This window comes from Eptatretus burgeri, chromosome 5 (assembly GCF_056783735.1).
Source record: "Eptatretus burgeri isolate ZD-2024b chromosome 5, Ebu_testis_v1, whole genome shotgun sequence".
NCBI classification, from domain to species: Eukaryota; Metazoa; Chordata; class Myxini; order Myxiniformes; family Myxinidae; genus Eptatretus; species Eptatretus burgeri.
Window position 1 is genome coordinate 1,045,191 of NC_140965.1, and position 12,281 is coordinate 1,057,471.

General features: G+C 44.5%; 1 protein-coding gene across 1 annotated transcript in view; it reads right to left on the reverse strand.

The window, feature by feature from the left end:
* LOC147025686 (exostosin-2-like) overlaps positions 1-12,281 on the reverse strand; it is a 127,343-nt gene that overhangs the window by 44,590 nt on the left and 70,472 nt on the right. The window contains exon 4 of the mRNA XM_085880359.1: positions 9,000-9,166. Within this exon, the coding sequence (XP_085736485.1) occupies positions 9,000-9,166 (167 nt within the window). The remainder of the gene's footprint in view (positions 1-8,999; positions 9,167-12,281) is intronic.

A 12,281-nucleotide genomic window follows, 5' to 3' on the forward strand; every position in this document is an offset into this window, starting at 1 on the left:
ATCATTACTTGATGGTACTGAGTGATCATCTTCACCTATGTTGCAGCATTTCTTTCCTCCTGAGAGGGGTGTCTTACAGGATGACAATTCCCCCATCCACAGTGCACATTGGTTTGATGAGCATGACACTGATGTTATCCATTCATGGTGCTCTCATGAGCATGACATGACATTGATGTTGGAGAGTCATGGCCTTCAAAATCACCAGATCTGAACTCAATTGAGCATTTATGGGACATTTTCGAATGATGCCTGAGACAGCATTTTCTACCTCCATGAAATAGGTGCGAGTTGATTGACTTTCTCGTGGAAGAACAATGCCATATCCCTCCTGCAGAATTCCAGATGCTGGTGGACTCTATGCTACGGCGCATACAGGCCGTACTAGTCGCATGTGGTGGCTCAATGCCCTATTAAGTGACTTTTTTGTATACCTTGTCGATGCTCGTATGAGAGCTAACAGACAATGCACAGCAGGGGGGCATGAGACAAGAAGGGTGGGAGTGGGAAGGACAAAACAGTGGGGAACAGAGACACTAGGAGATCTGAGGAAGGGAGAGGGATGGGGCGGGGAACATGGGGAATGCAAGATGGACATTACAGGGACTTTCAGGAAGGAAAGCAGGGAATTTGAAGGAGGTGGGTTTGGGGTGGCTTAACGGGGGTAGAAAAGATTGAGGATTTGGATGGGGGACAATAAGAGGTGGTGGTGAACAGCTGTTTTGAAGGCCTGGAGGGAAGAATGGGATTGAAGAGTGTGTGGGAGTTTATTCCAAAGGCGGGAAAAAACAAGGAATGAAAGGGTGAAGGTGAGCAGTGATTCGTGATTTTGGTAGTTTTACCAGAAGGGGGTTGTTGGCAGACCTTGAGCGCCCTACAGCAATATGATGGGGACAAATCACAGACAGAGCAAGGGGGGGGGAGAGACCGGAGAGGAGACAGAAGAAGACAGAAAGACCACCGACCTGCCTGCGGTGAGAGAGTGAGAGGCCCAAAGACTCAGCCTCATCGCGGGACATGCCAATGATCCGAAATTCCTTGGTTTCCATAGCGTGAAGCCGAGAAAGGTGAGAGGCAGGAGCACCAGCCCAGAGGGGAGTGCAGTACTCCATCAGGCTGCAAACGAAAGCTTTGTATGTGGTCAGGAGTTCAGGTGGGCCGAGGAAGGACTTTGCACGACGAAGGATTCCCAGTCGGCGACTGGCTTTGGAGGCCAGGTTGGAAATGTGACTTTCCCAGGAAACATCATGGCAGATAGTGAGACCGAGAAGCTTGAATGAAAGGACTTCTTCAAGAGGATTGTTGAAAAAGTGGATAGGGGTGGGGAGGGTTCTAAACTATCCTTTCAGAGATCAGAGATCAGCAAAGAGAGCAAGAGGATTTTCCGGAGAGTCGTCGAGATCATTGATGAAAACCAGAAAAAGAACAGGGCCCACAACGCTGCCTTGAGGAACTCCAGCCTGGACAGGAAGAGGAGATGAAAGAACTCCATTTGGGGCCACATGTTGACTGCGACAGGAGAGGAAGTCTGCGAGCTATGAGTGGAGATGGCCTTGTCAAAAGCACATGATATGTCGAGGGATATGGCTCCGATTTCATGTCTGGCATTGAGTACCTCCATCCATTGTTGGGAGAGCAGAAGCAGCATATCCAGGGTGGAGTGACCTGGTCTAAAACCAAATTGATGATCAGAAATCAAGCCATTGGAGAAGAGGAAGGATTTAATGTTTGAAGCGATGATGGATTCCATAACCTTGCTGATGATTGGGAGAAGGCTGATTGGTCTGTCGTTGCAGGGATCTGTTTTAGCACCATCTTTATGCAGGGTGGTAATGTTTGCCGATTTCCAAGCAGATGGCAGACTTTACATTGGTGTTTCCATTGTTTTTTTTGTCCCCAACCTGCACATTCAGTTAATGAGGTATTATTTGCTTGATACACGTGTTTTCGTGTAGAATAAGCATCGAGTCAATCATCTTTGATCGACTCGTGAAACAAAATGATGTGCATATGTATACCATCATGTGTTGTCTTTTTATCAAGTTTGAAAAACATTGGTCCATACATGTCTGAGATATGGCTGCGTAAGGACACACGGACGGACGAGACCCGATCCATAAAGTCCCTGTTTCGGACCAAGTCCAACGAGGACTAATAAGTACTTTGTATAAATTTAGAAAGCCCACTGCATTTCATGTTATCACACTCAGACCGTGCGGTTAAATTTTTTAACTACTCGACTATGATTCACAAAATTATTTGATTTGAAATCTTTTACCAATACTTTAGGCACAAACCTGGACCCGTTTATTCATCAACCTGAAAGAAACATCACAGTAACGTCAAGGCCATTTGAAGGGAAGGTGAGCTACCATGCAATGGCTCTATATATTGTTGTGGTTGACGAAATTCGCAAACCACCATTCAGGTCCCGTAGGTGAGGTATCTCTGTAAGTATATGTGTAGTTAGGCCCAAACCCGTTGTTTAGAGACAATAAATGCCATTCATTCAGGCTGCGACCCTTTTAGATAGCCGTTTTTCTTTTACTATCTTTATTTTGGACCAGCCGCCATTACTACCACCACAACCACCACCAACCACGTCTCAACAGCCATCACACAACAACCACCAACCGCAACGCCGCTTCACAACAACAGCCACGACCCTTGCCGTCACATCTCGCTCTCGCAACCATCGCATCACCGCCATTCCCGCGCCGCTTGTGGGCACCGATCCTGGACTCGTACAGGGCGCGCACCGAGCGGCGGGTGCAAAAACACCAGCCTTTCCGAGAAATCGGATCAAGAACGATTCACGCCGACTTCTGTTCCGTCCTATCAGCGAGCGTGGGGCGATTTGGCCCCGCCTCCAGGTGCGTCGGAGTATAATCGCTATATGCAGATTCGCGGATCAAGAATCATTCACGCCCACTTTTCCTCTGTCCAATGGGGAGCGTGGCTCCGCCCCCGAGCGATTCCTGATCCAAAAATCTGCATATGATTTCTCCTGTCGGACTATAAAGCACCGAGCGCGGGGCGAATTAAGGGTTGAGTTTCTGAATCGAGTAAGCAGTTGGACGGAGTTGAGAAGAGTGGAGAGTGGGAGAGTTGGAGAGTTGTGGCGGTGGCGAAGGCAGTCGAGAGAGTGTCTGTTGGGGTCCGGGGAGGCTGGAGAAGCCAAGGATCTTTGTGGAGGTCTGCGCTCGTGTCAGAGTCGGGGAGCTGCGGAGAGGGGAGGCCGGTAACGCGACCGAGGTCGCGGTGGAGTCGCTCGTCGCGGGACCCAAGCCAGCGAGATATCCTCATTCCCCCGAGCATCAACAACCCCCTCCTGTTTCCCCCCGCGCTGAGATAGTGTGAGAAGGGGGCCCCGTTCCCACCCCATTCCAGGCAGTGCCAGCGAGGCCCGCGGAGTCGGGGCGCCGCCGCCATTTTGCGGCTCATCACCAGACGCGTAGGCTCGACGCGGTCTCGGCCCCAGGCCCGTCTGCCCCCTTGTCGATGAGGGTGGTCCCTTTTTCTTTTGCTTTGAGTATATGTGTTGTCGGCGCCGTCTGTGAAGTAAAACTGTACAAGTGTTGCCGTGTGCTCGGTAGTCGGTAGTAGATCTGCATTGTTGCATTTGCTTTTTGTGCAGAATTGTTGTGTTTCTTCTACTTTTACATTTGCTTTTGGTGTATAATTGTATATGTGTGCTTTCTGTTTGCCGCGGAATAAATGTGCTTTATGTTGAACTGTTTTTCCCGTTTCACTTCGTCTTTTCTTTTATTGAATCTCCATCTTACTTCACGTAAAGGGTTGGTCGTGGGCTAAATACGCCCAATAATTAATCGAACCGTCGAGGTTGACGATAACACCGCTCGGTTATCCCGATAGTACGGAACGGGTCGCTTAAAGTGGCCCGTGTCCGAAGTCGACCTGCGGCGAGGTGCGATCGCCCGGTCTACCCTCCGTGTGGGTACTTAGGTAGGTCGAATTTGGCGAGCAACCCTATCGCACGCGGGGGGCCGATTGGCACGATCGTGGTGAGGCCGAAAGGCCCACCCGTGACTAGTTCCCGGCGTTAGTCCGAGAGGGTCACGACGGGATTGTCCGTCCGGTGGGCGACGTGCCGCGATTCGAGTTACGTGGCCGTTCGCATGCCGGCGGGCGCGAATCCGCAACAATATATATATATATATATATATATATATATATATATATATATATATATATATATATATATATATATATGCTACTGCCCAGTGGAGGATTTCTTCTTCAGATTACTGCAATTCATCAAGGTCCTTCAAAACATGTTCGTTGTCACCTCGTGCAACATTCTGATTGGCATATCCCTTACTTGTTCGACTCATCTTATGATATCGCTCACCATTCCTCTTTGTTTTTCCTCTTCTTTTGTTTCAGTCTCCCGCTTGAGGCCGATAGGAAAACGAGAGGCCATATTTCTTCCAATATGCTGCTAGGAACTGGTAGCACGCGTTTGACAGGCAGGAGAGTCGATGAGAGATCTTTCCAGCAAAACTGATATCTTGCACTACATTGCATAACTCCTTTGTGCTGCATGATCCACATTTGCAACCATGTTGCGTCTGTTTAATTTTCTCGTGGTAAACAAACCCACCTGCCCACCACAAACAACCTATTGAGGATTTTATTTATTTTATTTTATTTTTTAAACAAGGTAGCAGATCTTCAACTAGCATTGAGGAAGTTAAAATGTTATCACTGCTCAATGGGGACAGCTCAACAAAACGATGATTAATCAAACGGCTTGTCTTTTGTAATAATATCCAAATGCAATGCACAAGCTCAACGGCAATTGCTCATCGTTTCAAACGACTTTTTGTTGATTGAGCACGCAGCTTCTCAACTGGTCTCTGACAACTACCGCACTGTTTCTTTCTCACATTATCAAAGGCAAAACATAATAATCATTTGCAAAGACTCACGAAAACACTTTTGTACGAAGCTGTACGACCCAAAGCCATTTTGGAAACCGACATGAGAAACCTGTTGGTGATGATGACAAATGTGGAACACAAGCTTGGGAAAAACCAGGACATATGCGTGTAAGTGCTACGCTTTGCGATGTTTGATTACACAACATAGCAAGACGTGAGTAAAACCGATTGAAGCTTTCAATTGAACCTCGTACTGACGAAGCAATATCGAATGTGCACAAGCAAAAACTGCAAATTTTTATCGCGTGATATTCTCACTTTTCCTGTCATTTGCTACCCTCCCAAAGTCGCTTCAAAGCCGGAAGGGACAAGTCGATGAGACAACCCCTCCCAATGCAATTCTGTGAGCCAATAATTGAAAATGACAGACAAATCTCTGAAACATGATACTTCAGGGTCTGCACATCATGTTCAAAGTAATTAAAACTGGTCAAGATCGGTCGAAAGTCCCACCTGATGTCCTACACTTGGCCAAACATTTGCAGCAGCCGTTAAATCATCAGTGCAAAATGTGAGCAGAGGAAGTTGTTCGCCTGAAAAACTCACGACCTCTCACAGTGGAATCTACTGAGATGCAACTCAAAAGATAATATGCATCTCCACTTCTTTAATCTCCGTAGATAGGTGTATAACCAACTAGAAGGGCACTCGGTAGATCGCATAGCTCCACCACTCAATGCCTGATCCACGAGAACATATCAGGCCCAATACATTTTTGAAATATCATGCTATGTATCGTTTTTGGCCCTATCCCTCAATGGTGAAGAATCACTTTAACAATTAAATAATTCTCGTATCCACATCCAGATTTTCATCAAAATCGAATCAATTCTTCCTTGTCACACACCCAACATGTCCACCAAGTTTCGTCCAAATCCGTTCACAACTTTTTGCGATATTGTGCTATATATCGTGTTTAGCCCCATCTCTCAATGGTGAAGAATTACTTAATTGTGGCTCTGAAAACTTTTGAGAAACTGTTCTACTGTGTCCTTCACAATGTATGTGTGCTGCACGTTTTGACAAACGAGCAAAAGAGTAGCTCTCCATGGAGAATGTAAAAGGGCATCCAAACAATCACATTTTAAAATGTCTATCTGCACCTTGGACAGGAAATAAGATGCAAAATCATCCATCAGTGAGATCCATCCATTCATCCATCCATTGGGATCATACTCTGTGCAGAGCGTTGGTGCTGCCTTTGGCTATTGGGCACAATCCTGGACGGGTCGCCACTCCGACACAGGATACCAGCATGCTGGCACTCATTTTACTGACCTTGGAAGGATGAGAGGCAGAGTCAACTCCACCTGGTGTTAATTCAACAGCCGAGTGGGATTTGAACTCAGGATCCTAGGATCCCAAGCCCACCATCCTAACCTCGAAGCCAGGCATATCAGTGAGATAATGCCCTGAAAATAAGATCATCTGCAATGTGGCTTGGCAAAGTGGAGCACTTTGTTATTGGATTTCCCTGCACGGACCGGAAGCACCCACAGTCGACGGAGTTTACCAAATATTTTTCCTTTACACTCATCACAGACATCCTTATCTGCTCCCGTGTCAGCTTAAACATTTGGGCACACGATCCCCATCTCCTTTTTGCTTACAACTCTGTTGAGAGCTTCTTTCACATTAATGTATAGAAATTTAAAGTTGTGGTGCCAAGGAATAACGAGCTGCGATGTGAGACGTTATACGTCCAAATTAATGTGCAAGTCATACCTACTACTTTGTTTCAGTCTCGAGGCAACGTTGTCAATGCAAGCAGTAACTGGAACGGCACTCGGTGGAGCGCATCCCTCCGCCAGACTCAATAGTTTATGTTTTGTATCCCACTGATCAGCTGGATCTGCATCAGGACCTTAACCAACGTCTAATTGACTTGTTCTTGTCACTTACCCACTCATCCACCCAGTTTCATCCGTATCCTTCCATAACTTTTTGAAATATCATTTTTGGCCCCATCTCTCAATTGTGAAGAATCACTGAAAAAATTCAAGTATCCGCATTTGGATCTTTACCAAAGTCGAATCAAACAGTCCTTGTCACACATCCAAACTGCCCACCAAGTTTCGTCCGAATCTGAGAACAACGTTTTGAAATATCCTGCTCACAAACAGACAGAGACAAATAAACAGACAAACAGGGGTGAAAATATAACCTCCGTACAGCATTCATCGGCGGAGCTAATGAGAGTGAAAACTCTGAAAAACCAATGATCATCGGCGGAAACTCACCATATGCCAGGGAAAAGCATTTGAGGTGGTGCAAAGGCAAGATCACCATCTCAAACCTGGTCTGGCAGGTGATGTGAAGAGAGTGGAAAAAGAAGACATTAATTACTTTTTTCAAGGACAAAAAAACCAACAAAAGCAGCAATTTAAGCGAAACCCCCAGCAGACAAAACATCATACAAGGCGTTGTACAGAGGTGACAGGGCAGCGCTTGCTTCATTTACTTTAAAGCTCAGGCCCAAGAGGGTAATCGTTTTGGCATAATTTATCGTCTTACATGTGGAGAGAAAGTACTCTCGAGGATTGTCACCCATGAAAAAGCACTCCGTGCAGGCCAAAGCCCGTGCCTCATTTTCAAACTAACATTTACAAAGGGTGACTTTGATGTGTGCTCTTTTAAATTCCCAGGTTTATCATTCATTGCACATTTCCTTCAACCCCCCGCTTTGCTGCCAACAAACCGAGTGAGCGAATAAAGAAGGCCACATTGCCATGCTGCACCAACGAAGGAAAGCAATACGTGTTGATATACCAAGGGTGCACAGCATGCTCATCGATGATGACGTGCAAAACCTGCTGGCTCCGAACTTCCTGAGGAATCGCATTGACGGTGCGCATTCAAGTTGGGTTTTAGGTCAGTTCCCGGTTTGGCGAGATCACACCAGGAAACATCAACATCAACATCAACAACCAACCAACAACAACCAAAGATAACACGCAGTGTAACCTGGTATCAAGGAACCCACAACATACAAGACCAGACCACCAGTTACCTATAGTGCGGGTCAGAATTTGTAATTTGCTCAGGGTGTAGGAGGCAACTTTCCGACACGTCACGAAAGACGCCATGGGATCTTTAATGTCCACCAACTTTAAAGTCCTTCGGGGGACGGTGCACACACATTGATGAATCACCTGCCTCCAAAACACGAGGATGACACTTTTATAGCTGGGGCAGGATTCAAACGTCTGCTAGAAATCTGAGAGGTGAGTGTACATCGTTGTATACTATCATGCAGCCACCATTCTATGTACTTACAAAATGCAATTGTACAATCGTGGAAGTGAAGCTATTTTAAAGTTACGTGGATAGCAATCTGTTATGATGAGTTCTGCACAGACAGTCGGGCGCAGGAGTACCCTGTTCCTAAATGCTGCGACAGTAAAACACAGCAGGAATACAGCATGTGCCAAGGAATGGCCTTTATCTCTATTTTGTTTACCTTGCATGAAACGATGATTGATAAGCTGAGGAAACAAAAATTGGTGGAGAACAGATTTAAAGGGGGGGGGGAAGTCGGCCGATGGTCGGCCACACTGCATCACACGTGCCAAATTGCCAAAGTGTGGGGAAAGGCCTGAATGGGATTTGCAATTATGTTGTTAGGATTGAGAGATGTGTATGCTCATTGTAGTTTATTTTTAAAATCGCAGAAACCACATTGCCGCTTCTGTTTTGTGCTTTACAAAGTTTACAACAATTAAATTTGTTTCACTGAACCTTACTTTATCTCTTAAACGATCGATAACAATACACACATTATAAAGAAATGAAACGAGGAATAAAAAAAAATGATTTAAAAATATGCAAAAGCATGTCGGGATGGGTTTGCCAAAAAGAATGCAAACAAAGGTAGGGATGGTCACAAGAGATTATCACGTGAAATCATCCTGACATTTTTGTTCCCTGTTCATCCCTCCACCCAATTACAATGATAGTACATGTCTGATTGTTTCCATGTCGGAACGTGACCAGTGAAATATTAAAACTGTTCATTCAAGTGTGCACGATTCTGACCTCATAACCAAATTGCAGTTCATCTGGTGTGAGCATGATGATGTCATCATCAATAGCAAGCACGGCTTCAGTCTCAATCTCTTCATATGGAAAGAAACGGTTACTCAGCTTGTTCTCCTGGGTCTGAACCACACGCAGTGGCACGTTTAGCCGGGGCCATACAGTACCTGCAGTGAAAAAGAACAGGGACCGCACAGGGTACATGTCATCCCAACAACAGGAAGAAAAAAAAAAGCAGCAAAAATATATAAAAACCAACAAAGTTTGGGATCAAACGTATGTGTTGAATCACATTTGGGCCATTCGGGCACATTGACAAATTACATTTGCAAAAATGGTTGAATTTTGATTCTTTATCCCACCATTCTTCTTCACACTACTCTACGACTCCCTCCCAACCCCCTTCACTTTCCCTCCGCTCCGTCTCCCCGACTCTTCTTTCCCAACTCCCTATTCTTCATTTTGTTTACAAATGGAGAGTTTATGACGTTGCAGATATTAAGCTACACACAAGTCCTATCACTTTGTTCTGACCAGTCTACCCTTTAAGATCCTGCATTGTTCCGAACGAAAAATACAAATCAGGGCAATTCATAAATAGCAGCAGACTACAAAATAAAGTTAACTGGAATAATGAAAATTAAACTAGAAGAGCACTCAGTAGAGCGCATGACCTCCGCCACGTAATGTCTCATCCATGAGAACATATCGGGCCCGATGCACGTTTGAAATATCATGCTATACAGTACTATATCGTTTTGGGACCTATCTCTCTATGGTGAAGAATCACTTTAAAAATTTAATAATTCTCGCATCCAGATCTTCATCAAAATCGAATCAATCCTTCCTTGTCTCACACACTGGACCTGTCCACCAAGTTCCATCCGAACACGTCCACAACTTGATGAGATATCGTGCTAAGTATCGGTTTAGCCCTACAGTATCTCTCAATGGTGAAGAATCACTTAAATTCTAGTAGTCGGATCCAGATCCGGATCCGGATCGGCACCAAAATCGAATCAGTTCGTCCTTGTCACACACCGAACCTGTCCACAAAATTTCATCCGGATCCGTCCACAACTTTCTGAGATATCCTGTACAAAAACAAACAAACAGAAAGGGGGTGAAAACATAACCTCCTTCACCTTCGTTGGTGGAGGTATGAAAGCATCCCGCAGTATTAAGTAGGGGAACAAGTCAAGAGAGCCATGCCAGATGGTGTCCAGTGAAATCCCTCTTGATTAAGGTCACCTTGCATGCTGAGCTTTCATCACCTAATTATATGAATCACTCGTGTTTATCATTAGCTGTCAACTGTTATGTAAGTGTAACAAGAGCGAGAATTGCTTTGCAATGCATGTCCCCGACTGATTCGATATTTCCTAAGTCCAAAAAGGGCATAACTTCGTGGAAAAGTGAAAAAAACACCCTGAAACTCGAACTTGTTCACACCTCATCATCATAAAGCAATGTACCAAGTTTCTGTTGAATATGTTAAAGGGTATGGGAAGAAAGTCTGAAAAACCACAGGTGGGACTGACAGACGGACAGACGGACAGACGGACGGACAGATGGAGAGCAAACCTGTAGTCCCCTCCGGTGACATTGGTAGATGAATAATAATGCACAGACAAATACAACTTTCTGGGTTGCACCAAGCGTTATATTATCATGATTCCAAAATCATTAACGATTTAGATTTTGCTAAAATGACAATCACATTAATCTGATGAAAGAGAGCACAGAAATGGATTTATATACTTCGGGGTATAGGGAGTTCTGTACTTAACCCTAACACTAACCGTGACCCTGACCCGTCACATAGCTCAATGGTGATCGAATGGCTTCTTTAGGGTACCAAGCCTTTCAAGCTGGGTAAACGATTGTTTTTATTCTGATTATTCTTGTACATTATTGTTATTCCGCAGTGATTTTAGGGGTTTATCCCCCTTTTAAATTCATTCTCTCTGCAACTGCTTGTCAGATTCACACAAAATTTTCACCATAGGTGCGGCTATTCATGCAGAATGTATAAATGATAATTATGCCGTCATTGGTCACGTGGTGTGGCAGCCATGTTGCGAAAACGAAAAAAAAATTGGACCTCTGTATCTCCGAAACCGCAGCATGGAAAAAATTTAAACTTGGCACATGTGAAATACTCCGCATGCGGAATAAGTTTGATTTTTTTTTAATGACATCATCGGTAAAGTGGTTTCCCGGTCAAAATTCGACACGTAGAACGCTGCATCCAATCAGAGTGAAACTGTTTGAGTCATCTCGAGATAAATTGGTCGACAGAAAAAAATATGATAACATCACATGTCATGTGGTTAGGCAGCCTTTAAAAATGAATAAATAAATAAAGAAAAAAAAATCTTTTCTCCGAAACGGCTGAACGGATCGAGGCGAAACTTTACAAACACGTTCCCCAAGCCTTGGAGATACCAGGATGATCAGAAAGAATTGATAGGTCACATCGTTTGGTGGCCATATTGAATTTACTCCAAAACCTTTAAATATCCTCTCTGGAATGGCTGGACAGATCGAGGCGAAACATCACACACATTCTTCAAGCCTTGGGAATACCAGGGTGATCACAATTAATTAATGTCACATGGTTTGGCAGCCACATTGGATTGAAGGGAAATATTAAATAATGTTTTCTCTGGAATCACTAATCATATCGAAGTGAAACTTTCCAAGTATTATCCAACACCATTGCTGTATATAGAGTGGAAAAGATGGCGTCATAGGTCACGTGGTTTGGCAGCAATATTGCATAGAAAAACGACCCTTATCCGATCAATATGAAACTTCACACGTGATCCTCCACCCAATCATAGACGGAGTGTAAATTTGTGATGTGATAGGTCACGTGGTTTGGCAGTCATATTGCGTGGAAAAACGACCCTTATCCGATCAATATGAAACTTCACATGTGATCCTCTACCCAATCATAGACGGAGTGTAAATTTGTGATGTGATAGGTCACGTGGTTCGGCAGCCATATTAGTTTGAAAACCGATTTTTAAAAAATGTGAAACCACTTCATGGATTGATGTGAAACATATTACATATACTGGAGCAAGGGTCATGGATCATAACTGCAAAGTTTCGCATCAATCACAACAGTGGTTCGAGATATAATTTTTAGCTTATTTGGAATTTACATTCCAGATAAGGTATTGTTGTCGGGCACCGTCCGTCTCCTTTTTCAACTTCTCCAAACCGCTGGGCCGATCCGGCTGAAATTTTGCAGCACTGTTCCTCTCCTGACTG